At 45.6% G+C, this 16,297-nt stretch overlaps 1 protein-coding gene across 2 annotated transcripts in view; it reads left to right on the top strand.

The window, feature by feature from the left end:
- The window catches only part of ZNF423 (zinc finger protein 423), a 156,784-nt gene that overhangs the window by 98,838 nt on the left and 41,649 nt on the right, over positions 1–16,297 (top strand). For both annotated transcript variants that reach the window (XM_070952995.1, XM_070952994.1), the window contains one exon: positions 15,585–15,716. In XM_070952995.1, coding sequence (XP_070809096.1) covers positions 15,585–15,716 — 132 coding nt within the window. The remainder of the gene's footprint in view (positions 1–15,584; positions 15,717–16,297) is intronic.

The raw sequence follows: 16,297 nt of genomic DNA, 5'->3' as shown, positions 1-16,297 counted from the left end.
TATGATAGAACCTAGAAATTTGAAGGTCTCTACTTCCATGTCACAAGTTGGAGACTCAAAATGCTTCGTTAAGTTTCATGTCTTCCAAGGCATTTGAATTCAGGTCATTCAAACACCTGACACTCTGTTTCATAATAGCAGATAAAATTTCCTGGAGTTCAGAATGGCTAAGTCTTAACTTTCAGGCTTATAATTAAGTAGGGGAGAGAGAGAGAGAGAAAGAGAAAGTTGAATGTTGATATCTGTGAGTACAGTATTTGAGGAATTATCTCTATTTAAAAATGAATCAAGCCCTTTACTATCGGATTACTAGAAAATTGCAACTTGAGGCACCTAATTAAAACAGCAACTCCGGCGGAACTTTAGAAAACTTTTTGGAATAAACTTTTGTGGACTTGAAATTACTCCAGGCATTCAGTTGAATGAACTCACAAAAAAATGTGTGATTCCCTAAGGTGCTGCAGGATTTCTCCTTGGCTTCCTTTGTGTGTGGCCTTTGTGTCATTGCACTTTTTCGACCATGGACAGCATCTGTTTATCCAAGTGACGCTTTACAAGAAACTCTCTCTTAATCCCTCACTCGTTTCTTCTACCATCAGAGGTCAGTTGTGCGATCAGCACAGCACAAAGAACTTCTCTTTAGTGGTACCCCGTTTGTTAGACGTGCCCCCCCTTCTTCCTTCTCTTTCCTTCTCCCTTCTTTCTTCTTTTTCTCCCAGCCATCAAGCTAAGACCCAGAATTCCCCAGTGAGAATTGCACCACTCCACTCATTTAAAGTTACCAAGGTTGAGAAACACTGACTTAAGGTGGGCAGCTAAAAAAAAATAAAATGCCTGAACTAATTGTAAAAAACACACAAGCAGCAATTGGGTATGTCTAGTCAAGTGAAAAGGGGCGTGGTGGCTCAGTGGGTAAGACGCTGAGCTTGTCAACCGAAAGATTGACAGTTCAGCGATTCGAATCCCTAATGTTGCGTAACGGGGTGAGCTCCCGTTACTTGTCCCAGCTCCTGCCAACCTAGCAGTTCGGAAGCAGGTCAAAAATGCAAGTAGAAAAATAGGGACCACCTTTGGTGGGAAGGTAACAGCGTTCCGTGCGCCTTTGGCATTTAGTCATGCTGGCCACATGACCACAGAGACACCTTCGGACAGCACTGGCTCTTCAGCCTTGAAACAGAGATGAGCACCGCCCCCTTGAGCCCGGAACGACTAGCACATATGTGCGAGGGGGAACATTTACCTTTAGTCTAGTGAAAAGGAGGACCAGGGGTGACATGATAGCAGTGTTCCAATATTTGAGATGCTGCCACAAAGAAGAGAGGGTTGACTTAGTCTCCAGAGCAACTGAAGGCAGGACAAGAAACAATGGATGGAAACTAATCAAGGAGAGAAGCAACCTAGAACTAAGGGGGAAATTTCCTGACAGTGAAAACAATTAATCACTGGAATGGCTTGCCTCCAGAAGTTGGGAATGCTCCAACACTGGACGTTTTTAAGAAGAGATTGGACGTTTTTAAGAAGAGATTGGACATTCCACTTGCCTGGAATGGTATAGTGTCTTCTGCCTGAATAGGGTGTTGGAACTTCAGTCTTCCAAACTGCTCACTATATTAATTCAAGTTTTATTTCATGTATTTATTGTATTCTGTTATTTCATCCAGTGATGTGAGCATTCTTCAGCTCGTTGCCCTGCTCATTCTCCATCTATACCTATTTCTATGCAACAACCTTGTTGTTGTGTTAACCATTTATAGTCATGTTTGACTCTTGGCGACTTTATAGGCAAGTGCTGTACATCTTTCAATTATTGTATGTTCTACTTTGCATCAGGTTTGATGTGATCAAGCCAGCCTGTTCTTTGCTCGTTCCTTCTTTTTCTTCTACTAACCATTCCCGGCACCATTGCCTTCTCCAATTAATTTGCAGGCATGATATGCCCAAAGTAAATCAGATACAGTCTTATGATTTTAGCTTCTAGTGATGTGTCTGTTTTTATTAACATTTATTTTATTGACGCAACAACCTATTTTAAATTATTTTTAAAATGTACATGGCTTACTTTTGTACAGGCAGTCCTCGAATTACGACCGCAATTGAGCCCAAAACTTCTGTTGCTAAGTGAGACATTTCTTAAGCGAGTTTTGCCTCCTTTGATCACCTTTTATTGCCACTGTTGTTAAGTGAATCACTGCAGTTGTTCAGTTAATAACCCAATTGTTAAGTGAATCAGGTTTCCCCATTGACTTTGCTTGTCAGAAGGTCGCAAAAGGCATTCACATGACCCCGGGACACTGCATCCGTCATAAATATGAGTCAGTTGCCAAAAATCTGAATTTTGATCATATGACCATGGGTCGTAAGTGTGAAAAAACAATCATAAATCACTTTTTCCAGTACTGGTGTAACTTCAAACGGTCACTAAATGAATTTGTTGTAAGTTGAGGATTACCTGTATTACAAATTGTGATTATTATTATTATTATTTTAAATTTCAAGAGCGCAATGTAGTGGGATGAATCCAGTGGCATCTACATTTAAATGATTAAAATCTTCCCCTCATGAATGACTCCAACCCTCATATTCCAGTCCAAAAAACCCTCCCCAGATTTTAGAGCTGGCTTTTGAGGTGTCTGTGGGGTTATTTGACTGGGGGCTGGGGGGGAAAAAAAAGAGGCAAGCTAAATTTCAACATCAAAAGAGGGAGGGGGCTGGGAAAAAAAGCCCAAATCTCTGCTTTCCTTTATTATTAATTGGGTCTACGTGAGGTTGCAAAGTGGTGTGCCGTCATTAAAGGCAGGCGTGAAGCACGATTGCCTGGGTAAAATAAAAAAAAATTCCTCCCTCTGTTTGCGTAAATAAGTATAGATAGTTTTCTTTATAATATGTGACTGGATTATTTTCCAGCTGATTTCCAGTTCTTGCCCCAAGTGGCCAACAGATCAAAAAAAGATAAGGGTCAGTTACAAGGTTGAGCTCATTCTCCGTTGCTATGGTAACTGACCTCCGGCAATCCTCGGAGGATCTACACCCAGTTCCCCAGGTGATGCTTTGGTTGCCCATGTCATCCATCCCAGCCTTTTTCCACAAACCTCAGCCTCCTTAATTGTCGGGGTGTGCGGTTCCCAAAGAGTTCCTTTTGTCCCATTTCTTTCCCGGGGAAAGAACACGTGCAAACTCATTTGTGGGTCCCCGAGGTGTCTGGGGTGAGAAAACGCTTATGGAGAGGTGCAAGGAGGAAGAGGAAGGGGTGGGGTGGGGAAGGGGAAGGAATTTGTCCAGAAGGATACAGGAGATGCATTCTCTGGAGGACACGGTTGTAGAAAACGATGACATAGTTCCAACGAAAGTGCCGTTTTCTTCCTGAATTTCCGTGACACACAAAAGGACGGTGAAAAATCTGGCCCGGAGTATTTAGCAACTTCAAAAAAAAAAAAGGGGGGGGGGGACGACAGGCCAGGATTGAGGTCCAGATGATGTACAAACCCAAGGTTTGTTGCTTCCTCGGCACGTGAAACGAAGGCTGTTCTGATCTGAGATGGGTTGTTCAATTAGCTGAGGAGGCAAGATCTGCTTTCTGGCTGATGCTCTCAATAGTCCCTTTGCCTGGAATTTGGTCCTGTTATCTTCGCCCCGCAGCGTTTAATCACAAATCAATACTGTAATTGCGTGGTCTGTCTGAGGTGTGGAATGAGCGCCTTCCTCGCCCTCGTTAAATTAGAAAGGCGGGGAGGCTCCTTTGCGATGGGAGTGAGTTCAGCTGTTCCCCTCATTGCCTTTTTTGGAAGGTGAAGTCGTGAATAAACAGTGTTGTGGTAATGGCAAGATCCGAAGAAGGGCGTGGTGAGCTTGGATGTTGTTGTTGTTGTGGTGATGGTGGTGAAAAGACGTCTAAAACACAATGCTGCAAATGCCTTAGCTGTAATTTTAGAGGTTACAACCCTTTATCCATTTTTTTCCTGTACAATATCTAGTAGGGGTATCTGTCTGTCTGTCTGTCTGTCTGTCTGTCTCTGTCTGTCTATCTGTCTGTCTGTCTATATCTATCTATCTATCTATCTATCTATCTATCTATCTATCTATCTATCTATCTATCTATCTATCTATCTTATTTTCATCATCATCTCTCTCTCTCTATCTCCATCCATCCATCCATCCATCCATCCATCCATCCATTCTCTTCCAACTGTCTGGCTGGCTGCTGTCTATGTCTCTCTGCCTGCCTGCCTGCCTGCCTGCCTGCCTATCATCTCTCTCTCCCTCTCCCTCTCCCTCTCCCTCCCTCCCTCTCCCTCTCCCTCTCTCTCTCTCTCTCTCTCTCTCATCCATCAATCCATCCATCCATCCATCCATCCATCCATCAATCCATCTCATGTATCTCATCTCTCCCTCTCTCATCTGTCTGTCTGTCTGTCTCTATCTCCATTCATCTCTCCATCTATCCATTCGCGCTCTCTTCCAACTGACTATTTATCTATCTATTTTTGAACCACCCATCTCCCCCAAATCAGTAGTTTGTTTACCATAAAATCTCAAGGTATAAAAACAGTATATAAAAATCAAAACTTTTGGAAGGAAGCTAAGATCACGAAATGCTCTTAAAATAGGTTAAAAGGCAAAGGCAGGGCTCTCAGGACACCAGCCAGCCCTGTGGCTGTGTGCTTCTCTGCATTCCCCATGCAAGGAGCCATGGATTGACTCCTTTAGAGAAGGCCCGGAAACCGGGAGGGGCCTGCCTCACCTCACAGGGTGGGGTGGGGGAGATAATATTCCATAGGGTGTGGGCAGATGGATGCCTATTAAAGTTGGACTTGCCTTTGTTGAGGTGAAGAAGAATGGACAGATAAGATCACCCAGGGTTGGGCTTCAAAAAATTTAGGAAGGGGTTCTCTGCCTGATTGCTGGGTGGGCATGGCCATGGTGAGCGTGACCTAGTCGGCCTCCTGCACCACAGCAGGGGGAGCGCGTTTTTGCCCTCCCTGGGCTCTGGAGGCTTTCTTCGAGCCTCCAGGAGGGTGAAAACAGCCTCCCCAGGCTCTGGAGGCCTTCCTGAACTTCTGGTAGGCTGTTTTTTTGCCCTCCCCGAGCCTCCCTGTGCGCCCTGCACTTATCTGCATCCAAAACAGGCTGCATGGGGATTCCTGAGAGAGGTGGGGTTGGGTGGGCGGGGCCAGCCAGCAGTGGGATTTGGAGGTTCTCTGAACTGCACAGAATCTTAGCTAGAGGTTCTCCCGAACCCCCAGCACCTCACCCCTGAGATCACCACATAGGTGGAGCGGAAGTATTCAATATTTTCACCAGATTCCAGCCTCTAAGGGGGGGGAATCCTTAACGAAAGGTGCAATGCCTCCTCTCCTTGCGTATAAAACATGTCTAGGGTGTTATTACATCGAAGTAGAAATGGATCACTCTGGCCAGAGGAAACGGTGGGGTTTTGCCTGCCGAAGTCACGAGCGAGGCTCAAAGACAGGGGGAACATGGCTCTCCTACCCCTCTCCTCCTTCAGGGAGAAATGTCGCCGTCGTGAAACTGCGAGCCGTAGAAAGATTGGCTTTCCTTTTGTGTCTCAGAAGCCGCTCAAACAACCATAGTCTTTCCTTTCGTTTACCCAAAATAAATATGTGCGGTGCCCAAAATAAATAAGTGGAAGCATGTCATCCTGTATTAGTTACTCAGCGGGGTGTCCCTTTTATGTTGTCATTAATATAGTTTATAATTGTAATCTGAATAGCTCCTAGGACCGAGGCTTCACACCGCATTATCCATAACAGAGAGTCCGGTCGGGGAGGGTTTTTCTCCTATCTGCAAGCTCATTTGTCTGAATGCCCTTTCTCTGCGAGACGATGCCTAAAGTGGCTTGCAGTTCATCAAAGGAAGCTCAGTAAAGATAATAGTTGTTTATTTTTTGGTGGGTTTTCTTTTTTTCAAAAAAGAGAGATCACCCAATGGGAACAATTATGAATATTGAAGTGTCAGTCGGCCTCCTCTCTCTTATGGGAGAACAGTGCTGAATGTAATTCTTATTAAATACCCTGGAAACAACATGTGCTCAGCTGACAGGCAATGTGAAAAAGGGAAGTGAGCCAAGCCATGGGAAACATGGGGTTGTTTGTGTGGGTTTTTTTGTGGAGCCGTTGTAAGCGTAGGCATTAGAATGCAGTATTGAAAGCAAACTCTGCCCACAGTCTGGAGTTCGATCCTAACCAGCCCAAAGTTGACTCAGCCTTCCATCCTTTCGAGGTCAGTAAAAGATTGTTGTGGGGCAATATGTTGACATTGTAACCCCCCCAGAGAGTACTATAAAGCACTATGGAGTGGTATATAAGTCAGTTCTTATCAAATGTGAGAGTCCAAGCAGTTCAAATGAATATAAAGGGATGGGATGGGATGGGATGGGATGGGATGGGATGGGATGGGATGGGATGGGATGGGATGGGATGGGATGGAATAGAATAGAATAGAATAGAATAGAATAGAATAGAATAGAATAGAATAGAATAGAATAGAATCTGGAAGGGACCTTGGAGGTCTTCTAGTCCAGCCCCTTGCTCAAGCAGGAGAAACTATACAATCTCAGACAAGTGACTGCCCAGTCTCTTCTTAAAAACCTCCAGTGATGGAGTGCCCACGCTTTTAATTGGTTGGTTAATTGGTTAAGTCCACTGCTTTAGTGCAAGCTCTGTACAAGAATCTTAACGGTCAAAGCAAATGGGTGGGAGATAAGGAATTCAAGGTGGGCTGAGTTTAGAACTCTTGTGGGTACAAAGGGACTGGAGATTGATGATGCATTTGACTCCTCCCTCGGGCTCAGCCTGGTCATCTCCTACAGCATTATGAGTATTGCTGTTGAATTGAAGGTGTTGAATTTCACCATTGTTACTCAGCGAATGGAATGGTATGCAGGAAGGACCTTGGGAGACGGGATGAAGGGATACCACTTAAGGAACAGTCAGAGAAGAGACAGCTTAGCCCTTGGCTGGCCAATGGGTGGGGCAAGACGCTTAGAAGGGATCCTCCCCTATTTTCTCAGGGTGTAAAGGAGAGAGAGGGAGATCCGTATTTGCAGGCTAGCTAGATTCTGTTAATCTAGCTTTCCAATAAGTAGAAGTAGCTCATCTGGTCGTGTTTCTGTCTGGTTCATCTGGTCAGGCTAACAGCTGGGCTACTTACCGTCCTCCATTCCTCCTCAGTAACGAGCATAAATTAAGGGATCTCCAAATCCCAGTCTTCCGGAAACTGTGGCCACCGCCCAGGTTTCACCTCCAGCATTCACATAATCAGCTCTGGCTCCTAGTAGCTTTCCCCGCAAGACCGGTATGGAAATAAGTATATATGTCTTGAAGGGATCAAATGCTTTTGGAGACAAAAGTAGGTACCGGGAACATTGCAAAATGCTCTTATCTCCCCATGATACTTTTACACAAAGCATTCTGTTTCTCTTTTGGCCTGACACACTTTCTGCCAGATAAAATCCCGCAGGCCTACTTGGTTTAAACAAGGACCACGTTCTCTCCCTCTCTTCCTCTCCTCCCTCCCTCTCTCTCTCTCATTCTCTCTCTCTCTCTCTTTGTATGGAGAAATGAAGTGTAAAATTAATGCTTATTATTCCAAACTTGGGAGACGGAGAAAGAGACCTGAAGAATCTCTGACTGGAAAACCCATGTTTGTTCAGCTCTGAATCAACAGTTCCGCAAGCAGATTGCGGGTTTAAGGGGAGGAACGCTAGGAGGCAGGCACAGTGAGGGAGGAGAAGTCTGCTTTTCATGTCAAAAATGAGAGGGATTGCCTATCATTCACCTATTAGGTTTGGTCTCTCTGCTGAGGAACCTGCTGAGCTGGCTCTTCTCTTCCTCCTTTCCATATTTCTCCCTCCTGGTTAGGGGATATAAATAGGGAGGCAATAATAAAGATGTCCCTTCATTTCCTATTCAGCTTCTAAATTGCTGGTAAAGGTAAAGGTTCCCCTTGCACATATGTTCTAGTCGTTCCCGCCTCTAGGGAACGACTCTGTTTCAAAGCCGAAGAGCCAGCGCTGTCCGAAGACGTCTCCGTGGTCATGTGGCCGGCATGACTCAACACCAAAGGTGCACAGAGCGCTGTTACCTTCCCACCAAAGGTGGTCCCTATTTTTCTACTTGCATTTTTTATGTGCTTTCGAACTGCTAGGTTGGCAGAAGCTGGGACAAGTAACGGGAACTCACCCCGTTACCCGACACTAGGGATTCAAACTGCTGAACTGCTGACCTTTTGATCGACAAGTTTACCGTCTTAGCCACTGAGCAGTACTGTTAAGCTAACCTGGACTCCTTGTGAGCAAATCTTCTCTTATTCAAACCAAACATCCCCCAACAATAGAATAGAATAGAATAGAATAGAATAGAATAGAATAGAATAGAATAGAATAGAATAGAATAGAATAGAATAGAATAGAATAGAATAGAATAGAATAGAATTATTTATTGGCCAAGTGTGATTGGACACATAAGGAATTTGTCTTTGGTGCATATGCTCTCAGTGTACATAAAAGAAAAGATACATTCGTCAAGAATCATAAGGTACAACACTTAATGATAGTCATAGGCAACAAATAAGAAATCAAATCATATTAGGAAACTGTCAATATAAATCGTAAGGATACTAGCAACAAAGTTACAGTCATACAGTCATAAGTGGAGGAGTTGGATGATAGGAACGATGAGAAGATTAATAATAATGCAGACTTAATAACTAGTTTGAAAGTGTTGAGGGAATTATTTGTTTAGCAGAGTGATGGCATTCAGGAAAAAATTGTCCTTGTGTCTAGTTGTTCTGGTGTGCAGTGCTCTATAGCGTTGTTTTGAGGGTAGGAATTGAAACAGTTTATGTCCAGGATGCGAGGGGTCTGTAAATATTTTTACAGCCCTCTTTCTGACTCGTGCAGTATACAGGTCCTCAATGGAAGGCAGGTTGGTAGCCATTGTTTTTTTCTGCAGTTCTAATTATTCTCTGATGTCTGTGTCTGTCTTGTTGGGTTGCAGAACCAAACCAGACAGTTATGGAGGTGCAGATGACAGACTCAATAATTCCTCTTTAGAACTGGATCAGCAGCTCCTTGGGCAGTTTGAACTTCCTGAGTTGGTGCAGAAAGAACATTCTTTTTTATGCTTTTTTATGACCTTTTTGATGTTGGGTGTCCATTTTAGGTCGTGAGATATGGTAGAACCTAGAAATTTGAAGGTCTCTACTGTTGATACTGTGTTGTCTAGTATTGTAAGAGGTGGTAGTATGGGAAGTTTTCTCCTAAAGTCCACCACCCAGTGGACTCCTAGACTTTGGGTTTTCTACTGATTGGATGATCTTGGTTAGATGATTCTTCTTTCAAGATGTTGGAGCACATGGATCTCTTGATCGCTGCTTCACCTTTGTAATAATTTTGTGAGGTGGGCAAGCTGGGTAATGTGGAAGCCCCTCAAGTATTGGAAGACTGCTCTCATGTCTCCCCTGGTCCTTCTTTTCATTAAACTAGACATACCCAGTTCCTGCAACTGTTCTTCATATATTTTAGCTTCCAATCCCCTAATCATCTTTGTTGCTCTTCTCTGCACTCTTTCTAGAGTCTCCGCATCTTTTTTACATCATGGCGACCAAAACTGAATGCAGAATTCCAAGTGTGGCCTTACTAAGGCCTCATTAAGTGGTATTAACATGGCACATGGTCTTGATTTTATCCCCCAGTTGGCATTGATAAGGCTAGGAAAACCTTTGGGTCATTATTGTCAGTCAGGGTGGCAATACGACTGCTAAATAATCTGGTTTGGTACAACTCAGCTACCTAGGTTTTTCTCTCTCTTTCTTTGGCCCTTTGGGGAAATATAAAAAGGGAAATATTTCCATGCTGAACCCTAGTATTTTCTGGTTCCTTTCTTTTTTTCCCCTCCCTCTTTCTCTCCCTCTACTTTTCTCTCTCTCTCTCTGTGTGTGTGTGTGTGTGTATTTCTTCTTAGATGGTTTCATTGACATAGAAAATATATAATGGACTCCTAGGGGGATGCGAAAAAGAAAAAGAAAAGAACGAACAGTGCGAAGAGGGCCTTATAATTCAGAAGTGGATTTGCAAATCAAAATGTCTTGCCTCTCTGGGATATATTTCCACATCTGTGGGAACCTCTTATATTTGTATTATGCTTTTTTTTGTTTGAGTTTTGTTTGGCGTGTCTTTAACTCTTTGCAGTACTTCCATACTCTGCCTAAAAGGACATACAAGTTCTCCCAAGATGAGAAAATACAGGAATATAATTCCACAGGGTGTATTTGGTGAGTGCCGATTGCGGTGTAGTTGGTTGAAAACTGTGTTGTGAAACACGAAGGGTTTGGGATTAACCCTTCCTCAACCATGCAGCTACAAAAAAAAGTCAGCTTTATATATGTCCTACCACACCCCGATGTGCAAATTAGGGTGTAATAATACTGCCTTACTTTGTGTGTGTTGGCAACACAGAATAACAGAGTTGGCAGGGACCTTGGAGGTCTTCTACTCCAACCCCCTTCTAAAAGCAGGAAACCCTACACCAGTGTTTCTCAACCTTGGAAGCTTGAAGATGGGTGGACTTCAACTCCCAGAATCCCCCAGCCAGCGCTGCTGGCTGGGGGATTCTGGGAGTTGAAGTCCACCCATCTTCAAGCTACCAAGGTTGAGAAACACTACCCTACACCATTTCAGACAAATGGCTATCCAGTCTCTTCTTAAAAACTTCCAGTGATGGAGCATCAATAACTTCTGAAGGCAACTTCTGTTCCACTGTTTAACTGTTCTCCCTGTTAGAAATTTCTCCTTAGTTCTAGCTTGGTTCTCTCCTTGATAAGTTTCCATCTATTACTTCTTGTCCTACCCTTAAGTGTTTTGGAGAATAGAATAACAGAATTGGAAGGGAGCATGGAGGTCTTTTAGTCCAACCCCCTTCTCAAGCATGAGATCCTATACCATTTCAGACAAATGGTTTTCCAATCTCAGTGATGGAGTACCCACAACTTCTGAAGGCAAGCTATTTCCACTGGTTAATTGTTCTCACTGTTAGAAAATTTCTCCTTAGCTCTAAGTTGACAATGTTTTCTATCGTCTAGGTTGACAATGTTGTTTTCTATAGAAAACCCCCGTAAAATATGCAAAACCCATTCTTTGGTGGAAGGGTGCTGCTTCTGCAATTGTTCTTATGTTGATTTTGAGCTCTGCCGCTACCCGAATTTGAGGCCCGTTGTGCATCCTTTTAGCCGATCTCTGTGCCGTGTTAAATTATCCCACCTCACCAGATCTGCGACCGGTAGCTCTATGGTTAAGCCCATCACTCCGGTTATTGCTAACCAGAACATGAAATATTGGCAATTTGCCAGTTGAGTGCTAACCGAAAACAGCAGCTGCTCCTTATTTGCATATTTAACCAAAGAGCTGTTAACTGTGATTAACAGAGGAATGAAGAGGTGATGCGTGCATTCCCACCAATCACACAAAGTGGTTTGATGTCTAATGTGGGTATATGCCAGTGATGACTAACCTTTTTGCCATCGCGTGTCAGGAGCTGGGGGGAGGGGGGTCGCATGCACGCATGCCCACATCCATAATTCTATGCACCCCACCCCCATGCATGTGCACGTGACTCCCCCCGCTCCACCTCCCCCCCCCTGCTCCTGGCACACGATGGTATGGTGGACCCGGTAGGCCCATTTTTCTCTCTCCCCAGGCTCCAGAGCCTTTCTAGGAGCCTCAGGAGGGTGAAAACAGCCTTCCCTATCCACCCCGGAGGCCCTCCGGAGGCCAGAAATGGCCCGTTTGCCAACTTCTGTGCCCACCAGAGCTGAGCTTGCATGTCATAGGTTCGCCATCACATGTATATGCCCTATATCTATAGCATTTTGGTTTTACCGTGTCAGTAGAATAAACCTTTAAGCTGCCAGAGAGCCATGATTTGAAGCAACGGAACAAAAATCCACAATCCAGGTCCATCGTTTTTATGGCCTTCCAAAATGAGTGAAACCAACATTATTGGCTCTTTGGGGCATGTTGGGTGTTGGGTGGTTTTAAGGAGCAACATAAATCCTTTATACATTTATACTCAATGTGTCCACTTCATGCCTTATAATTTCTAGCCCCTCACCTCAACCCCACCCAAAATACCAAAAATGGCTTGCTTTTTTTGTTCACCTTTTCTCTCATAAAGACCTAAAGACGACCTAAAGATGCATGACATAGTTCTTCTGATTAGAAGAAGGCTTCTGGTATGAACTCAGCCTGTTTGAGCTAGCTAAAGTCGTATTATTGTAATATTGTTTGGAGTGGCTTGGGAGAAGACAACTCAAAAGCTTACAATGGCAGGTGATACAACAAATAGAGTCAACAGCAGACGTCATGCTTGCCTCTGTAGTTCTCAGCAATTCTCCTTCCCCTCCTCCTCCTCCTCCTCCTCCTCCTCTTCCTCCTCCTCCTCCTCCATCAGTGCTCACTCCTGCTGACTGTCTACAACAAGGGTCTCCAACCTTGGCAACTTTAAGCCTGGTGGACTTCAACTCCCAGAATGCCCCAGCCAGCGTTGGGAATTCTAGGAGTTGAAGTCCTCCAGGCTTAAAGTTGTCAAGGTTGGAGACCCCTGGTCTACAGGACTCACTGTAGTTTTCTTGGCAAGATTTCAGAAGTGGCTCACCATTGTCTGCTATCTAGGGTTGAGAGTGGGTGACTGGCCCAAGGTCACCCAGCTGGCTTTGTGCCTAAGGCGGGACTAGCGCTCCTGCCCCCCCCCACCCAGTTTCTAGCCTGATGCCTTAAACCTCTACACCAAACTGTCTCCCTCTTACTCTGTGATGTTCTAATTCCCAAATAACGGGATTCCAGAGCCTGGAGAATCTTACATCACTGTGAAGAAGCGACGTACGGCGTCTCTCCACTGTAGGCTTGTGTCAAGGGGGTGAAAATGAGGTACAAAAGACTGCGAACACCGAAGATTGCATTGTAGTTAATCTGTCACACGGAACCAGGGCTCTGGCTTTGCTCACTGCAAAAGCATTTTGCAAATAAGGTTATGGTGCCCTTAGGAATAGCGCTACGTGATTATATAACATTATTCCCAGGGATGTTTCTGAGTGGAAAATGGATCCATTCCTTCATACCTCCCCTCCCAAAAAAATTACCAATATTCTCCGTTCCTATTTGCTGGGGGGGGAGGTCATTCTTTCCCTCACCTCACTCTGCGCCCTCCCTCGTTTCCACACACACACACACACCCATCTCCAGCAGCTAGTCTCAACCTTGGGGAGACGTAGCTCTTCCGAGCATCCTTGTAGCTCCAGATAGCCGTTGCTGCTCTTTGTGTTGCATTTCGTTCTTGTGTTATCAGTCGGAAGCCTGTTTTTTGTGGAATATTTTTCTTGTGTTCTCTGCAAGCTGCGAGAGACTGAAATGACGGGTCTAAAAGCAAACACGAAAGGGTGGGTGGGGAAGAGAACTACCATTAATTGTCCGACTTAGAGCTGAAATGTAAAGGTATCAGTAGCTCCCGTTATCATTTCGGGGCTCCTGATGTTTTGCTACCATGCCCACTTCTGTTTTTTCCACCTAACTATTGTGTGAGTTGTGGGGCAATCCATTTCAGTAGACTCTGGCACTTCTCTTTTCCTTTCAGGATTGGCCAGACATTCTTTGTTTTGAATGTCCTTCCTTCCTTCCTTCCTTCCTTCCTCCCTCCCTCCCTCCCTCCCTCCCTCCCTCCCTTCTTTTTCCTCCCTCCTTCCTTCCTTCCCTCCTTCCCTTCCCTTCCCTTCCCCTCTGCTGCCTTCCCCTCCTTCTTCCTTCTTTCCTTCCTTCCTCCCTCCCTCCCTCCTTTTTCCTTCCTCCTTCCTTCCTTCCCTCCTTCCCTTCCCTTCCCTTCCCTTCCCCTCTGCTGCCTTCCCTTCCTTCTTCCTTCTTTCCTTCCTTCCTCCCTCCCTCCCTCCTTTTTCCTTCCTCCTTCCTTCCTTCCTTCCTTCCTTCCCTTCCCTTCCCCTCTGCTGCCTTCCCTTCCTTCTTCCTTCCTTCCCTTCCTTCCTCCCTCCCTCCCTCCCTCCCTCCAACTACCTTCCTCCCTCCCTCCCTCCCTCCAACTTCCTTCCCCCTTTTTTCTTCCTTCCTTCCTTCTCCCTCCCTCCCTCCAACTTCCTTTTCCCTTTTTACTTCCTTCCTCTCCCTCCAACTTCCTTCCCCTTTTTCCTTCCTTCCTTCCTTCCTTCCTTCCTTCCTTCCTTCCTTCCTCCCTCCTTCCCTCCCTCCCTCCCTCCCTTCTTTTTCCTCCCTCCTTCCTTCCTTCCCTCCTTCCCTTCCTTTTCCACCTAACTATTGTGTGAGTTGTGGGGCAATCCATTTCAGTAGACTCTGGCACTTCTCTTTTCCTTTCAGGATTGGCCAGACATTCTTTGTTTTGAATGTCCTTCCTTCCTTCCTTCCTTCCTTCCTTCCTTCCTTCCTTCCTTCCTTCCTTCCTTCCTCCCTCCCTCCCTCCCTCCCTTCTTTTTCCTCCCTCCTCCCTTCCTTCCCTTCCCTTCCCCTCTGCTGCCTTCCCTTCCTTCTTCCTTCTTTCCTTCCTTCCTCCCTCCCTCCCTCCCTTTTCCTTCCTCCTTCCTTCCTTCCTTCCCTCCTTCCCTTCCCTTCCCTTCCCCTCTGCTGCCTTCCCTTCCTTCTTCCTTCTTTCCTTCCTTCCTCCCTCCCTCCCTCCTTTTTCCTTCCTCCTTCCTTCTTTCCTTCCTTCCTTCCTTCCTTCCTTCCCTTCCCTTCCCTTCCCCTCTGCTGCCTTCCCTTCCTTCTTCCTTCCTTCCCTTCCTTCCTCCCTCCCTCCCTTCCTCCTTCCCTCCCTCCAACTACCTTCCTTCCTCCCTCCCTCCCTCCCTCCCTCCAACTTCCTTCCCCCTTTTTTCTTCCTTCCTTCCTTCTCCCTCCCTCCCTCCAACTTCCTTTTCCCTTTTTACTTCCTTCCTCTCCCTCCAACTTCCTTCCCCTTTTTCCTTCCTTCCTTCCTTCCTTCCTTCCTTCCTTCCTTCCTTTCTTCCTTTCTTCCTTCCTTCCTTTCTTCCTTCCTTCCTTCCTTCCTTCCTTCCTTCCTTCCTCCCTTCTTCCTTCCTTCCTTCCTTCTTCCTCCCTCCCTCCAACTTCCTTTTCCCTTTTTCCTTCCTTCCTTCCTTCCTTCCTTCCTTCCTTCCTTCCTTCCTTCCTTCCTTCCTTCCTTCTCCCTCCCTCCCTCCCTCCAACTTCCTTTTCCCTTTTTCCTTCCTCCCTCCCTCCAATGAGTGAAGATACTGTGTTGTCATGCATGATTTTGGGAAACCGGGACAGTGTCGTCTACCAGAGGCTAGCTCGTCACCGTCACTTTCATCCAAGTGGAACATAGAAATGCCCCTCCAATTTGACTGGAGGCGGTGCAGCCGGAACGCGCCGCACAAGCGTTACGCTGTCACACCTGCTTTTGTAGGGAGAGCGGTGTCTCCGGCTTCCCCCAAAGCTGCCTGAACTGGCATTTGTGATTTCTCACCGAATCCTGCCTTCCAGACGCTAATCTGCTGTGTCACTAACAAGTTGTATCATTTGAACCTTGCAGAGGAAGGCATCAATCATGAGTGCAAGCTGTGTAACCAGATGTTTGACTCTCCAGCAAAGCTCCTGTGTCACCTGATCGAGCACAGCTTCGAGGGGATGGGAGGTACATTCAAATGCCCTGTTTGTTTTACAGGTAAGAACAGCCGCTCCTAGACAAGCACTCCGCGTACGTGGCTTGATCCGGAAATGATACACGGGGGAATTTCAAAACAGACTCTTTTCTTTTCGTGCAAGCTGGAAGGGGTCGGGGAGGAGAAATCGTGGCCTGAAATAGAATATCTCTTTTTTTTTTTCAAACTAGAAATACCTGGAAGACAATCTCTTTCCCACCCTCATACTTTCCACTTTAGGTCATTCACCCACCCATCATGGACTCAAGCCTTTCAGTGTGGTTTCTAAATAAGTGGAGTCATTTACAGTGTGGGATAGAGATTGCCCTCAGTATGGAAGGATGAGAATTGCCAACTTTCTTAGCTTGAATTGGGCCTGTTTTTCTCCAAATATCCTGGATGAAACACCCACAATTCCCAGGTAGTAAGTGGAAGAGGCACATGGATGATGGCTGTAGATTTCGGGGAGGTCTTATTATTTTGGGGCACATGGAGGAAACCAGAGGAAATAGCGGGGGGCCAGCTGCACATGTGTTTAAATATTTTTGGGGAGGGCTTATTTTCAGGGGGAGTTATTTTAGTGCATGCGCTCAAAAGCCCAATT

The sequence above is a fragment of the Pituophis catenifer genome, unplaced genomic scaffold (assembly GCF_029215685.1).
Source record: "Pituophis catenifer annectens isolate HBS135680 unplaced genomic scaffold, rPitCat1.0.hap2 SCAF_13, whole genome shotgun sequence".
NCBI lineage: Eukaryota > Metazoa > Chordata > Lepidosauria > Squamata > Colubridae > Pituophis > Pituophis catenifer.
This window is presented reverse-complemented; position numbering and strand designations above follow the sequence as displayed.